The sequence below is a fragment of the Rhea pennata genome, chromosome 1, assembly GCF_028389875.1.
Source record: "Rhea pennata isolate bPtePen1 chromosome 1, bPtePen1.pri, whole genome shotgun sequence".
Taxonomy (NCBI): Eukaryota; Metazoa; Chordata; class Aves; order Rheiformes; family Rheidae; genus Rhea; species Rhea pennata.
In genome coordinates, this window is record NC_084663.1 from 87741490 (window position 1) to 87763379 (window position 21890).

General features: G+C 46.0%; 1 protein-coding gene across 2 annotated transcripts; it reads right to left on the reverse strand.

Annotated features, from left to right (window-relative positions):
- Positions 1-660: 660 nt before the first annotated feature.
- WDR3 (WD repeat domain 3) lies at positions 661-21688 on the reverse strand. 2 transcript variants are annotated; one of them, XM_062594936.1, is made up of 26 exons: positions 21333-21688; positions 20429-20638; positions 19836-19954; positions 17889-17967; positions 17452-17547; positions 16879-16995; positions 15959-16060; positions 15761-15858; positions 14710-14805; positions 14182-14412; positions 13533-13626; positions 12740-12841; positions 11395-11480; positions 10821-10956; positions 10073-10129; positions 9271-9371; positions 8704-8815; positions 8457-8591; positions 6950-7000; positions 6204-6269; positions 5654-5746; positions 5019-5066; positions 3817-3860; positions 3258-3386; positions 2338-2431; positions 661-1666 (listed from the first exon to the last, which is right to left on the reverse strand). In XM_062594936.1, the coding sequence occupies exons 1-26, from the start codon at positions 21501-21503 to the stop codon at positions 1511-1513; spliced, it is 2823 nt and encodes a 940-aa protein (XP_062450920.1). In that variant the 5' UTR covers positions 21504-21688; the 3' UTR covers positions 661-1510. The 2 variants fall into 2 exon arrangements, with proteins under 2 accessions (XP_062450920.1, XP_062450929.1); XM_062594945.1 differs by lacking the exon at positions 5019-5066.
- Between the last annotated feature and the right edge of the window lie 202 nt (positions 21689-21890).

Sequence of the window (21890 nt, forward strand, 5' to 3'; positions counted from 1 at the left end):
CTCTCCTTCACACTACAGTGACTTCTCTTATGACTGTCTCCTTTGGAAGCAGCAAACAAATAGCATAGTAACTGTCAGGATGGAGACATATTTGAATGAAACTACTTGATGCAAAGTCTCATCCACATCTAGGCAAATATGCAATTATAAAAGCCCCTAGGAACAACTGGCAGAGCTATATGAAGATTGCTATTTGTAAAAAGAGTTTGAGACCCATCTCCCGGAACTGGAGCATGAAGTGCTGCTCTAAATTACCTAGACAGGGAAGGACCAAATGAACCATTACTCCCCCAAAAGTTATTTACAAACAGCAAGTTTTCTAAAAAGTGTGGTTGTTACACCCGAGGAGCCATCAAAAGATTGAGACAGAACTGTTAACAAGAACTGTTAACAGAACTGCTTACCTTGTGTATAATTGTTAATAATAGAAAACATAAGGCAGGAGATAGGAGAGAAAATAACTAAGATGCTATGAAAAATCCAGTTGAAGCTCAAGCTAGAAGGAAACCCAGCTTTAAGTACCTGAGTTGACCTGTAAGTCCAATAGTAAAATTACCTTTTCAGCAAAGTACATGAAAGCAGCCTCTACTGCATTATAAAAATTGTTACAACTGTTTTTTTTTTAAAAAAGGAAAATGAAAAGCACATACCACAAGCTAATAATTTACAAAAATGCAGCAGACTTGCTTACTTTAATCACCCCTCCCTCCCTGCTCTGAGAACAAATCATTTTATCTGATACAGGATAAGTACAACATTGCACCAATTCTGTGCAAACTTCTAGTGAACTGGAGCAAGTATAATGCAAATAACCTTTGCTTCCCATGCTTTCAGTCTGCCAGCTGTACAAAAGAGCACAATCATTGACTGCAACCCTTTAATTTGCTCCCACAGAACTCCAAGAACAGAGTTGTCTGATAAAGCATATTGAAATATGCCTTTAACTGATTGCAGCCATGTCTTTCCTTGTCCCACTGAAAAGTGAGTAGATGCAGACCAAGTTCTTGCACCTCTGCAGAAATATCACAGCTGTGCTTACACCATCTGAGCACCTCCACAAACCATAAGCAGGTGTCAAAACAGCAAAAAACCTTGCCAGGTGCCTTCTATGGATAGGGCACAATCCCAGCAGCAATCCATGCGCTAATTCACCTCATTCAGTTAACACATTGCCAGAGTTAGCTGATCGCTTCAGCAGGAGAAATGAAATCCATTTCTAATAGGCGTTCAGCTAGAGGAAAAGCCTGCACCTTTGACAGCTGCCTCAGAAACAGCTCAAATATATGCACATACAACAGACCATAAAGAGTTCATTTCACTAGGGAGAGACACTCATTCCGAGTTGGCATTATACCCCACAGTGAAAGGTGAGTTATTCCACACAGTGAGGGGACAGATCTTCACCCCAGTCACTGGGCATCATCACAGATGTTCAGCACAAGAACAGTTCCATGGCCAGCATGGGGGCTACACGACCCCATCCTAGTGCTGGGGTCTTGGGCAGCATATGCTAAACCACTGCAAGAACCATCTTTTCCTTCTTCTTTCTCTTCCTCTTCTTCTCCTCAAAACGGTCAGTAGCATCAGCAAAAAATGTCACCTTATCTTTGGCCTCAATCTCCCTCTTCAGGTACTGCAGACCTGCCATGTTGAATCCCAACACATCCTGTAGAGAGAGACCAGCACTGTTTGATGTATCTCAAGCTCATTAAGGGGCAGAAGGTCCCACTGCCTACATTAGGTGACACTGTGGCCACCCTCTACTGAGAGAATATGAAATCAAGATAGTCCCATAGACTTAAATAATGCAGCAATGCAGCATTATTGAAATGCAAGTTCTATCTGAGATGGGGAACAACCTTCTGTCTTAAGAAGAGCTATAATCCATTCTATTTTCCAAAAGACAAGTTGCTGGCGAATTTCTAAAGTTGCCCCTGGGAAGATACCAGCACAGTCTGTATTATTTGAGACCCAGTAGCCCATAGAAAAGCCCAAAAGAAGGGAAGCCCTCCTTTCTGTATGCAGAAACTACAGAACCAAAACCCAAACAGGTATTTCAAAGAAAACCAAAAGTAAGTGGGAGGGAAGGAGAGCGGAAGGGGGGCAGGCAGGCAAGAGGGGTCTGTGTGTGTGTCTGTGTGTGACAGCAGGACTGGTTAGCCTCACAGCAGGAAAAACAGGAGGAGAAAAAAAAGAGCCTATTTGCACAGGAAGAAAGTGAGATGGGCTCCGACCCCTACAGATTTTCCCACTGGGCACCATGGACAACTCACGCCCCCATCTATTGGGGCATCCTGTTATTTAAGATATTGGAGAAGGAGAGGCTGTCACACTCACCCGGGCCTCGCTGACTCTGGAGATGGTGGTTTTCTTCAAATTCTCTATCACAGTCACCAGCATGTGATTGCTCGTGATCTGCCCAAAATGTATCCTGGAAACAAAGCAGACAGTAAGCTCTGATGTATGCAGCACTGTTCTTAGTGACAGTCAGTCAGTCACTCTTCTGAGCCTTTATATTTTGTAGAAATAGGACTTTTCTTAAATTTTGCCCTTGGACCAGATTTAACAGGCATGGGCATATTCAGCTGGAAAAGCTATTTCCTCAAATTTCTCTTTAACACACAGTAGTTCATGGGGAAGGTCTCCCTGAGGTACCCTCTGAAGGTGTGGGCCCTAAGATCACTCACTATCGGTGAGGGGTGCTATTTCAGCCTTGATGCGGGACCTTTCATGTCCAGGAGATGGGAAGAGCAGGATCAGCAGCCCCATCAGGGCAATGCTAAGCATGTCCACACTACTCTCCATCTTGATCAGTCCATTCCCACACATTGCTGCAACAGGCTTGACACACTCACTGCACCCCGGAACTGCAGTGATTCCTTATCTCCCACACAGACCAGATTTTTATTCCTAAGGTGGCTTCTCAAGAGCTTCAGAGCCAGAAACAGATGAAAAAGTCCACATGTTCTCCACACACTTACGCTACATATGTTCATGGAAAACAACAGAGACTTTGCAGCTCCAAGAGAAGGAGATATTCCCCAGCTCCATGCTGTCCCAAAGCACTGCCTCACAGCACAGGAGCAAGGAGTACCTCTCTGTCACATAACTGGCACAAAGTGAGCTCATGACATGTACCAGCGAGAGGAAAAGGGCAAGGCCACTATGACCAGGGCCTTGTTAGAGCTTCCTCAGGTCCAGGTTCTGGTAGTGATAGCAGCAGTAAAACTAGCAGATCTGTCAGGAGGAAGACTCACTTGAGTAGGAAGAGGAGAGCTCGGCACAGGAGTTCTACCTCTGAGCCCAGGTGAATATGTTCATTGAAGAGTCTGAGGAGGTCGGGGACATAGGAGAAGGGCAATACCAGGAGAGACTCTTCCAGCTCACTGAGGGGAAAGCAGAGAGACAGGAATGGTGCAAGAAGACTGATACAAAAGCTGTGCTGAACACTCCCTGCCGTTGTCTGTGAATGCCCACAGACAAAGCACACTACGCCCTCAGAGACTAGAGCCCATGCAAACATCTGGCACAGGGAGCAGGCACACAATCTTCCCTCCCCAGCACTCCCAAGCTGCTTTTCATGTACACATGCACCTCCAAGCAGTCAACCCACACACACAAGCTTCATTCAACACTTCCCATGGAAGGAAAACTTTGTTCCCCAGCACTGTGCACACTCCAAAAAGGCTGCCAGAGACAGTAACTCTTGATTCTCCTGCACTGCCCATGCCCTGCAGTGGAGTTCATGCCAGGACCCCACCTAGCATGCAGTGCTCAGACACAAACCAGCTCAGCAATGAGGCTCTTGCGACTCACCTTGACTTGACCTTCTTGAAAACTTCTAGCACATACTCAGAAGGCTGTAAGAGAGGATAGACATCAGCTCTGCATATCAAAAAACATTCCAAGACAAACATGTACTGTAAGATCCATTTCATCCAATTAAAAACAGGCAATCACATCTTGTGAGATGGACTGATCAATCTGAACACAACAGATAAAGAGGAAATCCCCTCAGCTCCAGTCAGCTGTCAGTCTGGGAAGGTCTCATTCTCCCTCCGCAGGGCATAAACTCAGTCTTCTCATGATACTCTGAATGGTGAAGATCATTGCAAAAGCATAATTTATATCCAACCAGCTAAATTATCTCATACATAGTGATAAGAGTCTTGTATAAACTGGATAAAAACTTGGTGAAATAGCTAAATTATATGTACAAAACTTTACACAAACTCAGTTCCCAGAGATTTAATTCCTGCTACTCCTGTTTATCTGCTGAAAGTACTGTTGTATCATAAGATGCAGAGCTGGAAAGCAGTTAGAGGGAAAACAAAAGGCAGTTTCACCTGACACTGCAACTCTCTTCTCTGTATAAGGACAGCCAACCTAATCTCACCCACTCCCCAAAGAAAGTGTTTAACTACTCAATCATAGGATTTCATTCACCCCTGCTCCATCTGTTCAACTTACAATTAAAACTGCCCACAGTCACAGAGGAAGGGAAAAAACAGCTCGGATTATGCGTTTACAGATGTCAGATAGGCAGGCAAGGGTGAGACGGACACTGAAATGGATTCTCAAGTCCATTCTCATTCCAGTGGATGTTCAGGTATTTTGTATAAAACAGGACAACTCTACTCAAATACACTATAGCACGGTAACTGCACCCTCCTGGCAGGAGGGAGACGTGCTCCTCAGGCACAAGAAGGATCTGAATCAGTTTTCCCATATCTTGCGAAAACACTGTAACCACCAGCTCAGTCTACACACGATAAAGTCAAGGCCACCATCAGGGTTATGTGCAAACAATGTCTACATCTAGCTGTGGTACTTTTACTACAAACATGCAAAATTAAAGTGTTTATTTTTTGCAAAAGAGTGCTGCATTTTCATTTCAGGTTGACCCAAACTAAGTCTCCCCAGGGAAACCGAGTGTTTTGGTTCAGCCAGCACAGGAAAACAGAGCCCCACTCCAGCTGAGGATGGCGTACAGCCTGTAGCCTGGGCATTCCACTTACTGTAATATTTCCATAGACACGGAGAATGGGATTAACAGGAAGTGGAACCTGAAGACACAGAATGGGTTAAAATGAGGTATATGTGGGTGTACAAACACATGCTCTCAGACAAAATTTTAACACACAGTAGAAGTTTTTAATCAAAAATCTTCCTGGGTTTCCCACACTTCCACCCTGCCCAGGACCTCACAGAAGGCCTCATTTGCAGCTGCAAAATAAATCTAGTTCTCAGACATGTCTCAGAGACAGTCTCAAAGACTAACTCCTTTTCTTCCACTTCTTATTTTCACCTCACCTTTCGCACATGTACCATAGCTCCTGATTTAGCAAGAACTGCTGAGATGAAGGCAAAAAACAAGCTAAACAACAGGGTGAGTCTGCATGGAGAGTTGTCTCCCAGGGACATAGCTTACATCCTACTGTGATTTCCAACGTAAAAATTATTGCAAAGAACATACCACTAGTCATGCCCTCCATGACACAGTGCCATCCTGTTCTCTAAAAGATTTCAGCAAATCTCTGCTGTTTCTAGCTATGCTAATTTTATGCGCATGCTAGGTCTCTCTGCCAAAAATGACAGAGCTGGCAAGATACACTCACACATCTCTAGTGTGGTAAATTCCTCGGTTTTTTACCTCTTTTCCTGCAGCTTTGCATATGGCCTTGTGCTCTTTTAGTTTTGCCATCTCTTCTCTGTACAGCTCAATAGCTTCCATGATCCGCTCAGCCTGTGCGGCACAGGAACAGCACAGTCACACACAGCAAGCCAAAAAAAAAAAAAAAACAAAGCTCATGTCCAAATGGACCAATGCAGGGGGAAGCAGATAGGCGGATGTGGAGCATCACAAGACACATCTTGCTCAGAAAAGTAACCTTTGTTCCAGAGAGCGCCGCTACTGTAGGATGCACACAGTAAACCCCATGGGCCAGGGGCAGCCCTGCCTGTCCCACACATGGCAGGCAGAGAAAGCTGCAGCCTGAACACCAACAGAAATCTCATGCCTTGTACCCTGGGGAGATCTCTCCCGTTGGCCAGGAAGCAGGAAGTCTGCATCTGCACCTCTGCATCTTAAACAGCAGCTTCTATGAGTTGTTGTCCTTATGCCACAGCACAAGCTACTTCTTTTCAAAATGCTGCTCCAGCCCTGTGACCCCTCCACCTTGGGTGGACCCACATAAACTTACCGCTTTGATCGTTTCAATAGTCTTCCTTCCTGCTAGCCCCGTCTCTCCTTGTGTCTCTCCAGCCACCTACAAAATATAGAGTCTGCAGCTCCTTCCTTCAAGCAACTGAGCAGCCGATACAGGTACGCCTCCCACCCACCACATATCCTGCTGCACTCCATGCTAAGGAAAACATCAACCCCACTACCCAAACTCATCATTTGTCTGAGGAAACACAGGATTTCCCAAGTGCACAGCTCTTCCCAGGAACGGAGGCACAGAACTAACGCTAAGTTCCGGAAGGCAGGCAGGCATAGCCCTTGTTCTGCCAACAGGGGCAGAGTGAGCTGATCAGAGTCAAAACTACAGCCCAAGCATCCGAGCTGGATGGACTGGGCTCCACACTTGTCCTGCTTAATGTGGACCAGCAGGTTGCCTGTCAGAAGGCAACAAGTCCTCACTAGGGAGCTGGTGCAGATATCAGCTGGGGACACAGGAAGAACAACTGGACAGCAGGGCTTTGGAGTCCCCAGTTACTGTGTAGCAGTCTGGTCAGTCCTGCACACTCTCCTAAAGAGCATCAAATTATCTGTAGCAAGCACTGGCATCACCTGCATCACCTGAGAGATCATAGTTTCACCAGCACCTTTCCTAAAAAACGGAAACTACCAGTCCCCTCTCACAACTCTTCTACATCTCTCCCAGAAACACTCAACTCAGACCTATGAAGGAGTCAGACAGACACCTACTTAGATGGTGTTACTCACCACAGGCTGCTCCTCCTTTGCCACACTCTCCTCATATTCAGCTTCTCTTTGCTGCAGTGAATGAAAACACAACATATTAACACAGGCAGACAAACAGGAAGCAAGAGTAAAAGTCCATCACAGAGTGATTGAGCAAGGGAGCCTGTGGCTTCCATCACAGCAGAACTGCAGCACCTTGCAGCCCAGTACAGAAGCCAGGACAAATCAGTGTAGGCCAACGATGCAAGTGCAAAACACCTGCTTTGTCCCTGTTCCCCACCCTATAGAGAAACCTGGTGTCTTCCAGACAGAAATTAGGGTCACCACTCAGGACGTGGCAGCAGCCCAGACTGCTCACAAAGCTGACACTAAAGAATAAAACCAATTCAACACCAGACTGCCCACCCGGCATGCAGCACAGAAGAAACAAGCCTAGCAAAGTCTGAGGGTTGTCCTAACTTACAACATGAGAGAGCCCTGTCTGGCATCTCTCATGCTAACAGGGCCCCACCAGTGCATAATTCTCTACTGATGTACTCATGCCCACCTTGCTACTCAAAGTTGCACCAAAATACACTTTTCTGGCATCAAGAAGGAGCTGTCTTTCATCTGTCTCTCCTATGACCTCCATCATTCCTAGCATACCAACAACTAGGCATCAAGATGCTGCCTATGGTTCACCTCAGCTCTCTGCAGAAGGCTGGGCCAGAAACCATTTCTTGCAGGTTTCTCATCCATTCCTGCCTCTGCACATGCTGCTATGTCCTACTCCCACTGTGGCTTGAGAACTGCTTTAGGAGAGGGAGTCAGAGCCAGACTCCTATGAAAAATACCATGGAAAGAGACAAGAGTCACAAGTTGTTGCAATGGAATTTCCAATTGGACATATTGCGGGGGCAGGGGAATCTCCTTCCTCCAAGATGTTCAGGAATCACCTGGACAGATCTCTGAGCAGTATGATCTAGCTTTAGAGTTAGCCTGCTGTGAGCAGGGGATTGGCCTAGAGACTTCCAAAGATTCCTCCCCACCCAAATCTTTCTGTGAGTCTACTACCCCTTGCAGTGCAAGCTCAGGAGAAGAAAGGGCCTCTTCCAGCATCCCTGAGCTCTGAGGCATGCTACTGAAACAGCACAGACCTTTCTCACTCTTGGAAAAGGGGCAATCAGGACAAACTGCATCTAACAGCATACCCCCAGGAGTCTTCCGTTGAACCACCCCTAAAGAACACTTGAGTTGAAGGGAGCCTGCCCAAGAGATTAAGAGGTTGCAATCAACAGACTGTAGAAAACCACAACTATCGGAGAAAAGCCGGGGAAGCAGGAGAGAAGCAAAGCAGAGAGCAAGTTAGCCAGGTGTCTGCAGTGCAGTACAGACAGGAGAACACCAGCAATATCTGCAGTGCTGTCTCTCAACAACTCAAGGCAACAGTCTCACCATACACAAGATGTAATCAACCCTGGGTACTGTAACACCAGGCTGTAGTTACAGGTCTGGGAGTTGTCTTAGGCACGAAGGATGCAACTCTCACCATCTCCCTTTCCTCCTCTAGCACAAGGGGCTCTCTTGTCCTTTCCCAGAGACGCAGGGACTTGTCATGGGATGACGAAACCACATAGTCTCCATTGGGACTGAGTGCCAAGCACCACACCTCCTGGTGATGCCCCTGCACAGTAGAAAAAGCAAGTAAGACATGAACACCCAGCTCCCAGCCCCTGAGAGAAGTGCAGCTCATGTTGGAATAATGCTTCCTTTCAATAACCTCCAAAACTTCCTACCTCCAGTGTCTGGATGTGCTCAAATTTATCTGCATCCCACTGCTTAATCTTGTTGTCCTTCCCCGCTGTGAAGAAGAGATGGGATTTGGCCACAAATTGGAGATACATCACACTGAGGGGAAAAAAAAAGTCAGGGACACAGGGACTTCGTAACACGTGTATAGGAGACAGCAGAGTGTCCTAGATCAGCATCCCACCACCCTCGTCACCATTTATCTCTGGAGAAATCCCTTCTGACACCAAACCACACTGCAGCCCCACCTGTCATGATATTATCCCAGGCAGAGTTCACAGAATCACAGAACAGTTGAGGTTGGAAGGGACCTTTAGGGATCATCTAGTCCAATCCCTCTGCTCAAAGCAGGGTAAACTAGAGCAGGTTGCTCAGGATATTGTCCAGTTGGACTTTGAATTATCCTCAAAGATGGTGACTCCACAACCTCTCTGGGCAACCTGCTCCAGTGACTTCCCCCCGACTCTGTACTGGACAAAAGGGCCATTGCCGTATCATAAGCCTTTGAAGAGAAGACAGCCCACAGTCCAGAGATGCTGTAGGAGATGACTGACCTGTCATCATGGGCAAAGAGAGAACGGTGACAGTCTCCAAAATCCAAGCCCCAAATCTTCACATTCCTGTCAGCAGAGCCAGTTGCAATGAGAGCCCCATCCTACAGAGCAAGGCAGAGAAAGGAGGGGTGTGATCAGTCTACAGGCAGCCCCAGGAGGAATCACAACTGAACCACTAACTAAGCAAGAGTAAATAGGCTTTTACTTGGCCCCTGAAGAACGCCCTCCTGAACCCTCTCCCTCTTCTCATCAGGGTGGTATGTGTTTGTGGTACTGCCACAGTGCCCAGACAGCAGGCTTACTCTTCTTCGAGCTTTTGCAGGCATTTAAGACCTTAGCTTAAATCTTGACATTTCTGGCTTCCAAGTAGCCTCATCCCAGGTCACTCCAGAGAAAGACACAGCCCAGTGAACAGGCACGAATAGGTCACTCTACCTCAATGCCTGCTCTCTGCTCCACCAACAAAGTGATTCAGACCCAACTAAAGCAGTAAGAGTCTGGTCAGTAATTTCAGCAGAGACCCGGCGGCACCTCATAAGATGAGCCAGGATAACCAGTTTCCACTCCTCACAAAATAATCTTGTCATTCCTGTCACAACCTCCACTCTCTGACCCTCTCCAGTGAGCACAGGACTGTGGGGTCAGGAAGGGTTTGCCAAGTCCCTTCAAGACAATGTTGACTGTTAAGTAAGTGCTTTCTTGCCACCTTCTTGCTATTGTCCTAGAGGTCCCACTGCAAGCAGAAGGTTCTCACAGTCATCAACACTACCATGACTCCATCCGCAGCCCTAATAGTACTTACGTAAGAAATGTCCATGCACAGCACTGGCAGCTTGTGTCCATACAGAGAGAGGAAAAACTGAAGAAGAGGAAAGGCATCTCAGTTAGACACGATGTGTAGAGATTTGTAAAAACCTCAAACACTAGTTAGTCTTCCTCTGCCTCAGAAGCACTGTCCTTCCAGCACTGCACCCACTCTCACCCTGCAGATGGTTAGCAGCAGGGCCATGCTGGCAGAACTGAGATCAGGGTGCAAGTACCCAAGCTGAGTAACCACTGGTGCTGAGCCTCACTGCCTGTGACGATCAGGATATCTGTCCGTACTGGTCTGTCTTGTGTCATTCCCTAACACTCACATGCTCACAAACAAGTCACAGACCACAACATGCACTGCTTACAAGGAAAGTTCTCTTCAAGGTTTTGCCTGTGCTATGTCCCATTTAAGAGCCATGTGTGACACTGATTTGTCCCCACCCTCAAGATGCCAAACAGCTTTGGAATGTCATCATGTCTGCAGGCTTAGGGTGAACCTTGTCACCTGCGGATTCCCAGTGCTTTGGGGAGCAAATACAGACTTTTTCCCCAGTACGGGCCAGCCATAGTTCTGTCAGGTCTGTTAGCAAACAGGCACCTGAAGTGGGATGTATGGGCTCTCTTTGACTCTTTTTAGTGTTCTGGAATAAATGGGCACTTTCCCCATGCATACCTCATATTTCAGACTACAATTACATCACTTCCTGCACAGCATCCCAACCAACTTGGCCATGTACCTTGAGTGTGTCAGTGTAGAAAATCTTCACAGTGCAATCCAGTAAAGAGACAGCCAACAGCTTCTGGTTGGGGCTGTACCGCACACAGAGAACATCTTCATCCAGTTGCAAGATGCGCACCTGTTTTATGGACAGTCTGGCAAAGAGAAAGAAAGAATTGTTCTTCGATAGGTGCAAGACAGAAAGAGGTATGAACACAACCCCCACCCCTTGTACCCCGGGAACATAAGCTTACTCTAACATGCAGCACCTCCATCCTCACTAGGACTTGAACAAAATAGGACTGAAGTAAGCATGGCACTGCAGGCTGATAGATTTCACTGCTAAATGATGTGGAGGCCCTGCCTGCGATTAGAGGCTAAATTCACACACAAGGAAGGCACCACAGTCTAACAAGACCCCTATTTCAGCTAAGTTCAGACCTTCACAAAACAACTCTGAGCTCACACTCTTCTTCATGTGTCCCGTTCACATGCCACAGGCATTTCTTACAATGCACAGCAAAGGCCAAAGCATCCATCAGTGAGAAAGGACACTGTAGCTGAATGCAGCCTAGAAAGCTTTCTTTTCTCACCTTTTTTGAATGCTGCTTTCATCCTTCACAAGCTCAAACTCCCAGAACTTGACACATTTGTCAGCACCTCCTGTCACAAAGCCACGCTGCAGGGGAAAAGCATTTAAAATGAAAGTAAAACCAAAACCAGTTTCACTATAGCCCAGAGAAATCTTACACTCAAGGAAATGCGAATACACAAGGTTTTTGAAATGCTCTACATTCCCACAGTGTTAATAGTTAGGAGAGCATCAAAAGCAGCACTTGTTCTGGTTGGAGCATGCATTGCCTGTCAGCTGAGCAACAGCCACACCAATTTCAAAAGCTCTGAGAGGCAAGTCAGAGTCAAAGACTCCAAACATGTATCAAGACATGGGCTGAAACTCTGGCACTGAAAGCAGTCATCTCCACTGCAGTTAATAAAGTGCATGTGTTTAGTGGGTAAGCTAACACACTCATTGCCCCTGGATCACACACATCTTACCACCACCCCACAAGAGTAGCTTACTAAGGGAACCACAGCTCAGCCTGGCACTTTTATGTTAAGAACAAGCATAAAAACTGTCCAGTTTTTTATGTATGTTTTAATTGGTGGAGTAAGTGAAACTGCAGAGTTATGACTGAAAAAGCTAAGTAAGTGTTTGGTTGGATTCAAAAGGCGATGGTGCATTTGGCACTGCTTTAACCCCTACAATACATTTTATCTAGCTCCTGGGTCCACCAGCCAAAAAAGATGCCAGAAACTTTAAAAGATCTCAAGAATGAGTCTGGAAAACACATTTTGCCGAAGAACACACAAGAAGTTCAACATGCTCTGCCGAGGGACACACAAGAAGTTCAACAGCAGTAACAGACAGATAGGCAGAGTGATTTGGTGGCATTCAACAAGAATGCAAAGTGGACAAAGAACACTATGTTAATGGGATTTTTAATCCAACAAAGGTACCAGCAGATCCAATGACTGAGATTTAAAGCTCAGTAAAATGAAACTACAAAGAAAAGAAAAATTTTACAAGGAGGATAATCAGTCACTGGAACAGATTACAAAGGGCTAAAGGTCTCCACAGCTGGAACATACCCACAAGATGCATGCTGCTGCACAAACACACTCCACTGGAGAAGTCTGAGTGCTCTCAGTCACGCAGAAGTCAGATTAGGTGTCAAAGATGGCAATATTCAGCCCAAAGACACAAAAGACTAGAGAGATATTTCAAACTTCTGCATATATCTTAAATATTATTAGCTGCATCTTCTGCCTCCCAGGATGAGGGGTTCCCATGCTCCCATCAGTAGCACAAACACAGCACTACAGGAAAGAGCTACACAGACGTGCAACAGGTCATGCTTAGAAGGCTGGGCGAGTTACCTGGTCTGGCGAAAGAGCAATGGACCACACCGCCTTGTCATGAGCAGCAAGTGTCTCCATCAGACTCCCAGAAGCCAGGTCATACAACTGCAGCTTCCCTGTCTAGGGGAAAGAAATCAGATGAGACAAATTAGCCCCTCCACTTCACAGCATACTCCAGAACAGCTTATGGAACACTAATCAGATCTGCAAACACACCTAAGCCTCAGGCTATGGGGGCCTCTCAGAAACGGCAGAGAAGAACAGCTCAAGGCAGAGCCCAGAGACAAAAGGTCTGAGCTAGCAAAGACAGTGGCACAGCAGCCATACCTAATGCAACAAGGGAGCTCCAAGGGCAGAGGAGAGCTCAGAGCAAACACTCCCAGACTGCCCAGTACACAGGAGGAGTCACAGCACTGCCCTACTCCCTGCTGCATTTGAGGTTCTGTATAGGAGTCACTTCTGATGAGCACCAGCCTCTGCCCTCCCACACCTCTGTAGCTCCTAGCAGGACAGCACCCCTGCCGCCCCATCTCCTAAGAAGCCAACTTCGTTAGATGTCTGTTACGCATAGCTGGCCAAATTCCTCAGCTACATCAAGGACTTCCCAAAGCTTTCCTCAGCTGTCCAGCTGAAGCTATAGGAACTACCCTAAGGGCCTGGGAACAGGACAGATACTGTCAGAGAGGTTTTTATACCTAAAATGAATTGCTCCATATCAGAAGACGCAATGCACTTTCAGTAAGGCCAGCTTAACAACATTTTCAGAACATACTTGGGCACAGCCTGGAGCAGCAGAAAGGACACTATTTACCTTAGTGCCAACGATGACTTGTCGATCTCCAGGCACAAAGAGCGAGCAGAGTGCATACTCACACTCCATCGTTCGGATGCACTGCAAGGTTGATCTGTGGACAAAGGAAGAGTCCAAAACCTCTCATCACATATCAAATCTGGCCCACTAAGTGTGACATGCTCCAAATTTCTTTCAAAGAAAATAGCCTCTCCTCTGGGACAACACTAGATCAAAACAGCAGCCTAATCAATCTAACACTAGATCCTTTAGAGAAGATGTCAAGAAACACAAATGTTCCCTAAAAAACAGACAGCAGCTACTGCTTAGCCTAACGGTTGGTACCTCTTATTAAAAATAAAAACATAACCCCAAACACATATTGATATGCGCTGTGTTTAGAGATTTGTCCTTCTGTGCCTGCCACTAAGCTCAGCCTCAGTGTGCTTTATAACATCAAATTCCATGAGTTAATCATGCAGTTTTAGCTCCCTGGCTTCTCAGTTTCCAGGAAAGAGAGGAAACATAGCATCCCATGTACCTCCTCTATTTCATTTGCTTTTATATTTCTCCATCCTTTCCTCTTCCTTATCACCACCTCTGTGAACAAAGCATCCCTAAGTTCTCAAAACAGTCACACATAGGATAGGGGGACTGACACACTGCAGACCTGTTCCAAATCTTTACAGACTCTGCAGCTGCTGAGAGAATGGCAATGTTGTCAGAGCTAAAAGCCAACGTCCTGACATCACTGCGGTGGCCTCCAATTGTTATCTTAGATGCACGGACAGCCTGTGGGACTTGCGCTGACAGGTTCAGGTTGTATGACTCAATGATGTTGTTCTGGAGCACCAATACAATCTTCAGCTCTCCTTTTGGGGAGAGAATCAAGTCAAACGACCTGTTTGATTAAACAAAGTCAGAGCTGTAGTTAGGGTCAATAAGACAAAATGTAGGAGAAATCAAACAGCATGGATGAGCAAGCAAGCAGAGGTGAGCAAGTGCCACTATATAAAGGAATTGCTTGTGGAAGTGTGGATGGATCAGCAGCTCATGGTAGGCCTCTCCCCAGCTCCAAGCTGAACAGATATCAAGAAGGAAATTTCTTCCCTCTCCTCCCTGTAACGAGTCGTGCCTAGCCCTTCCCACGTAGCTGCATAATTACAGCCCACCCTCTACAAAAGGGCTTTCCACTCACTTGATTTTAGCAGAAGCTCTGATGTTAGTGACCCGCTGAATCTCCTCCTGTAGGCTCAGCTCCACACTCCCTTCAGGCTCTTCTTCAGACTTCTGTCTAGAAACATCAGTTAAGTGAGAAGATTCAAGTAATTTGGCACCGCCACCATAGACCAATACAGGTACAGAAATTAATACAAGGGCAACACTTAGCCTGCTGAAATCAGCTGCCCCTTTCTCCAGCAGTACCACCTGTTTTTAAGAACTGGGTGAGCCAGTGAAGCTCATTCCAGTATGCAGACTAGTCAAACTGTCCCAAAAAGCCAGTCTCCTCTGGAAGAGAACTGCAAAGCCACTTGACAAAAATACTTGAACACAAGCACATCATAAATGTGCTTGGATACATGGATACAAAATAGACAGTAGAAAGCTGCATTAAACTAGGACAGGTTCTGCACAACTCCCACCACCCTTCTCTCTCCAAAAGTCTTCAGCTGCTGCCAAAGAACAACTCCAGAATTACCTGGCCTACATTTCAGTTTCAGATCTCTCCCAGAGAGCTGTTGGAGGCACCTGTTAAGTGCCAGGATACCCAGAGGGACACTTAATACAAAACAGCCATGTAATAAAGCTCTCATTGGTAGGTATCCTTGCTTGCTGTAAAACAGAACATGAGGTGTCCAGGTCACTGACTTTTCAGATGAATCTCTCATTTCTGAACTTCCTATCAGTTACTTTGCTCACTTCATGCAGCAAGTAGTGTAGATATAAAGGTCAAACACAAGTGTGCAGCTCTGCAAATGCATTTTCCAACCATTCCCTTGTACATTAGCTTTTTTTGCAGGGAGAAGACTGAGAAGGAAAAATATGTCCTTACAATCTCTAGGAGTAGAGAAGTGTTGTTCAAACAAACACCAAGAATGAACAGGAACAGTGCCCCCACAATGCAGCAGCCACCACAGACAGAATGACTAGTGACTTGGAGTTCAACCCTGGTGTCATGCTGCTCAAGGGGTTTCCTGCCAGTTCTCAAGACAGAGACAGCATCTAAGCACACCCAGAAGACTACTTACTTGGCTTTTTTCTTTGCTTTCTTCATTTTTTTTTCCAATTTCTTTTGGACTTCCTCTTCAGAAAGAACAGAGAACACTTCCAGCACAGCATCTGTTCCCTAGAAACAGGGCAAACAGTCACAGGCTGGCCCTTGCAAAGATTAACCAAGGTCTCTGACAGCTTCCTCTGATTCACTAGCAGAGCCCCCCGTCACTTACATGACAGGCCAAAATTTTGCCTGTTCCGTCTGTGGCAAGAGTAACTATTCGGTCTCTCCCTTCCCGCATGATGGATCCAACTTTGCTGCACTTTAGGAGGCGCTATAGAGAAAACAAGGAGAGGAACATTGGTCTGGAAGGTCAAGTGATCTTAAGTAAACTCAGAAGCATCCTGGGAAGGGAAGTTAGAAGAAGAAAAGGGAGAAATGAACCTACAGGGTCCTGGTAGAACAGCTAGTAAGAATAATCTAGCAACAAAATAAATTTTTATATGACCTACAGGCTTACCTCCTTATGCTTCATGCATTTTAGTTGAAAATAATCATTGGCAATCTCAGTGGAGAGTCAGTGGTAAATCATAACCATCTAAGAAACATGGCTGAATTTGCATGCTACAAAGGCAGTATAGTTGTGCTGTCAGAAGAGACAGAACTAAGGCGGAGAACAAACACTTTTAAACTGGTGATTGAAGGGACAGGAATCCTCTGAAAAGAGGAAGTGGAGAAATGTATTTAATGAGGTCAGGTGTCTACCATAATTACAAGCAGTCTGAAATCTAAGGAGGATCCCAAAAATCTTCCCCAGAAAGAGGGATTCAAGAAAGCCTCCACCAGCAGCACAAATGGGAATGGTTACTCACTATGGGATATGATACCACACATAGTAATTGTGCCACTCTGACCTCTCAGTTTCCATTATCGAACTACAAAAATGAGCATCAGCACTGAACTGAGCAGTTGTCAACCGGCTAGTGACTATTTTATTCCCTTGTTGTTTAACAAAGTGTTAATTAGCTGTGTCAAACTTTAAACACCTGCAACACCTGAACAGCTCTCAAACTCCTGCTAGCTCTGCAAGCAGCACTATATGGATGGGTTTAGATACACTATCTCATGATCAGTGTGGAAAACAGAGTTTACCTCCTCAGGACACTCATCCAGCTCTAAGGTCTCATCTTCTCCAGTGTTTTCTTCTGCTCGAAGTGAAGAGCCTTTGCTTTTCTTGGATTCTGGCTCATCAGGGTCTTTATCCTGTTCCTAGACAAAAAAAATCCATAAGGAATACTTTAAACCACAAGAACTAGGCTGTTCTCATTCTTGTCTTGCCCCCTCACTTTATTTTGCTGAAGGTGGTTGGTCTACATCGCACAAAAGAGTGGCCTACAGCATGCCTGTAAGCACCAAACCCTTATCATCCACCCACAGAACTGTCTTTCCTGGCTGTAACCTTCTAGTAGTAAGAACTGAGCATGCTCTGGAAACCTTGTCCCACAGACCTTACATCTTCACTTGCAAGCTAAAAAATATGGTAAATATTCCATCCTTAAAAAAAAAGGATATCCTAAGAGCTACTTCTGGACTTCCCAGACAGCAAAGACTCTTTGGCTCTGTCTCCCAGAAAGTCACTCAGATTTGATGTATTCCAGTCCCATCTCAGTCCAAAGCCAAGCAGCTTGGCAAGATTGTGAGGGGTGACAGAGGGAGCAGTCTTACCTCCTGGATGTAAGTGATATCCCACACCCTCAGCTCGCTGTCAGCAGTCCCAGTGATCAGGCGCTTCTCTTCCGACACCAAAGCTAGCCCCCAAACCTGTCCAGAGGCACAATTTGAGGAATTGGTTCACAGCTGTTTTCCCTACCTTAACAATACCAGAGCACTTTTAATTGACTTATTTAAATCAAACTGAGAAGAGACTGCTGTATCTAGCTAGGATCTCCACCATGGACATCTTTATTGGAATTGCCACTCACTGCACAGGAGTGATAGTTCCTGGGAAATTTGGAGATTTCTCATTTGATCACTTGAAGCTTAATAAAAAAACAAAACCCCATCACAGTTCAGTTTACAACCCCTGAGAGCACATTAAGCATAAAGCAAGCCATGACACTTAGTCAACAATCCTTCCATTCCTCTCTGTGTATCCTCTTTACCTCTGTACGGTGTCCAACCAGAGTTTTGAAGCAGTGCTGGGTGTCCAAGTCCCACCATTTCACCAATGTATCTTTGCCACTGGGAGGGGAAAAAAAAAAAAAAAAAAAGAAAAAGCTCAGGACATGAGGGAAGATTGTTAAGCTCCTGTAATATTATATCCTCAGAAAAGGGAAGGAAATATAAAAATCAGAAACATGCTGCAACATATCACAGACAAGCTACTCAGTTTAGGAACACATCGAGTTTCACAAGCTACACAAGGACAAAAGAATAAGCAATATGGAGATGCTGCAAAAAAGATATCTAGCAATTCACTAAAAAGTGCTTTATCCTTTGGGTTCAACTGCAAGTCATGGTGTCACAAGGCCTCTTTTTCTAGCTTATTTCAAATGAGAACAATAAGCTGGTCAAATTCCAAAGCTGCCTCTGAACCTCTGCCAATGTCTCAACCTGTGCGTTGACCCTCTTCTATACACCCATGCAACCTGTGCATTGGCTAGGCTACAAAATAAGCAGTTGCATTCATTTTGGACAACGATTCGTAGCTGCTCCACACCTAATGAAGAGCTGTTTTATTGCTTCTTCACAGCCTCCATAAGGTTAGGCCTCCTTTAGAGCATACATTTCTGCCTATATTATGCCACCCTAAAGCTACAAGAATACCAGAGAGGAGTAATTTGAACAGTCATTCAAGTCCTTTTTGTATACTATATGATAATTAAAGCCTTCTAATTTTTTGACAACTTTCTAAGAGTCTAATTTCCCTAATAAACTTCAACTAAATGAAAATGTCTAATTTGTTTCCATTATTAAGTCTACTCAAGGCAAAAAAAAATCTGATCACAAGTGATATTTATTGTTAACACTTTTTTTGATACATTTCATCACAAAGGAGTCAAAGGTATTTGTTAATTGTACAGATGAAAGTCAGGGAAAAAAATTGTATGCAGAGGAGTGCATTAAGTTGCTTGAGCAAAACACACTATTATCCTCACACCAGAGAGGTCAGTCTGCTAAAAAAAACAACCTGAACTAAGGACACAAAACTTTGCACCTCCAGAAAATTATGGTAATGATTCCTTCTGTCAATAGAGGCAACCTTTATTTCAGTTTAACTACTGAGAGAATTGAAAAGTATTCCTAAAGCTGGTCTAAGAGGATTTGAAACTGTATTAGGAAACACATACCATCTACTGACCTACCGAAAGGTTACTTTTTCCATTAAAAAGAGAGCCTCCTAGTTTTACACTGAAATGATTAAATGCACTTTTCTATTAAACTTTAGATGACTTATTAATAAACAAACAGTTACTGAAAGATATTTGAGCAAGACTATCTCCTGTCAATGGATAATTAATAAAGAGACGCAGTCAACTCCCAACTGGTATTAGATAATTAAAAACCAATTCAACAAAACACCTATCGTCTTTTAATTCCTGTAATTACTACCTATTACAGGAAACAATTTTCCTGTTACATTGCTGGGTGAATTACCCATATTATACATGAAACATAAATCTACTTAATTCTTCAAGATAAACAGCAAAAACAGTTACATATAAAATAAATATATTGCTGTTATTCATCATTACAGTAATTTTAAGTGCTATATTTAACAGGAAATTGCAAACTCTCCCAAACGCTACTTTTTGTTATAGTTATTTCCCTTCTACTTAATACACTTGGATTCGGGCACTGGACTTATAAAAGATGCGGATGTGCCAAAATCATATTTTAAGATGCTAGTGAATCAGAAATACCATTACTGCATTACAGTATAGTATGAGCCTCATATAGAACAAGATCACTCTTTTGAATAAGGAAAGCACAGTGAGACCTGTGAGCCTGGAAGGAAAATTCAAAAGACTATCACGTCCAGGATACACAAAATGCAAGGAAAAGCATGCCTGTTTTTCTGGTTTACCACTGCACTTGGCCTGGCTCACCTGGTAACCAGCAGGTTCTTCTCCTTCAGGAACAGCACTTGCGTGACTGCATCCTTGTGCCCTTTCAGCCGGTACAAGCCACTCTCATTGATGACATCCCACACAATGACATCTGTGTCCTGCAACAGAAAAGGTGTCTCCAAGGGACTGGCATTTGTCTCTGCAAAATGTCTACCCTCTGCAATGACACTGAAAAGACTACCTGAGAGCTTCCTTCCCCAGAATCTGAATGCTAGCAATGACTAACTTAAGTGACTTTCTTTCCCTTCATGCACCTTTAGGGCAATAAACACAACTCAGCTCTGGCCACTTGTGCTATGTCTGACCTGATAAACTTTTCCACCCACAATGGCTCTGCCAGTGCCCCACTCCTGGCCTGCTCTCCTAGCCCCAAGCTCCCCAGCACCAGCACCATTCTGCAGCCCTAACTTCTCCCACTGCCATCTTCTGACTATAGGGGGAGGCCCTGTATATGCACATAAATACACACCCACTTTAAATACAAAACATATTCCTGCAGACTGACTTTCTCCACATAGCATTCCCATCTATGAAAGGGCTGTTCTTCAGATGCGACTTCAAGCAAGCCTCACCTTTGAGCCAGACACCAGCCGGCCCCCCAGCTGGTCATACTTCAGGGCAGTCACTGCAGCCTTGTGTCCATTGAAAGTGACATTTGCTTCTCCACTTAGGAGGCTGAAGACACGGATTGATCCATCTTCATACCCAACAGCCAAGTGCAACCCATCTGGAGAAGCGCAGAGACAACTGACCTCCTGCTTGAGACCCTTAAGGATAAGGACCTATAATTTTAAGGAGATGAAACATGTGTCAGGTTGATAAATGACATGTCAGACCAGAAAGACTTACACAGTACAAAGAATATATTCTGCTTATCTACTGAACTCCCCAACAAGAGCTTCTACTGCCTGTAAGTTCATTTTTCAGATCTCTGTGCTCAAAAAAGTGTCATTAGCCCCATTTACAAGGCAGACAGCAGCTAAAATGAAGTCATTTCCCATAACTAAACAGGAAACTGCCACAGAGAGTAGCCTGGAACCCAGGAGCTGTCCTGCCCTGCATTTTAGCTGCCAGAGAACAAGAACCTTTATTCAAAAGCCTGAAAGCTTCTCACTAACCCATCCCCTCCTACTCAGCCTCCTTTTCTCAGGTAAAGGACAGAGCTGCTTTTCCACAGACCACAAAAGTGCCCAAGAACTATAACAGCTGCAAAGCATCATGCCAGTAGTCCCCACTTTAGTGACTACTAAAGCAAATCCTGAATCCAGCTGGTTGCAGACAGCAGGACTTACGATTTCAGAACGTGGCAGGAGGAAATCCCGGGCAAAAGCCTACAAAGCTACAGTTCACGAACTCTCCCAGACACGAGGGCCGCCCCAGAAGCCTAGCTCCACAGGGAACCCATCAGATGAAACGCACCTTCCACGGCACCCTCGTTTCATCGCAGAACTCGAAAGGGGTTTTCCCCGCTCTCACCTTCTCGCCTTTCCGCGTGTCCCACACGAAGACGTGCTCGCAGGCCGGCACGGCCACGCAACGGCCCCGCTCGCCGCGCAGCGCCACGAAGGCCGCGTTGCCGCTGGCGCTGGCCACCAGCCCGAAGAGCGCGGCCGGCCCGTAGCGCAGGTACTGCTTGGTGAGGCCCATGGCGGCCCGAGGCGGGCGCGACAGGGCGAGAAGGCGCTGAAGAGACCGCGGCTCCGCGCGGCCCCCGCGCGACCGTTACGGCCGGGATAACGGCCGCGGCACCTCCCCGCGAGCCAGCCGCCCCGCGAGGCCCTTCCCCCGCCCCGTGCCGGGGAGGCGGCTGCACCTCGGGCTGCCCCGGCCACCTGCACCGACCGCCCGCGCCGGCCCCGCCGCTGCCCCAAGCGCCGCACGTGGCCGCCGCCGCCGCCGCCGCCTCCGCGCGGGCGCCTCCCCCACCCCGCCGCGGCGACAGTGGGCGGGAACGGAGCTCGCCGGAAGTGAGGTCGTGAAGCCGGCGCCGCACGCCAGCAGCCGGGCGGAAGGGGCGGGGATCCCGGAAGCGGA

Coding starts and splice junctions, on each gene's coding strand:
- WDR3 (XM_062594936.1), bottom strand. CDS start 21,503: ATGGGCCTCACCAAGCAGTACCTGCGCTACGGGCCGGCCGCGCTCTTC. Junction 19,955..20,428: donor GGCTGGTGTCTGGCTCAAAG/GTGAGGCTTGCT, acceptor TTTCTGTTGCAG/GACACAGATGTCATTGTGTG. Junction 1,667..2,337: donor CCAGAGTCAGCGAGGCCCGG/GTGAGTGTGACA, acceptor CTCTCTCTACAG/GATGTGTTGGGATTCAACAT.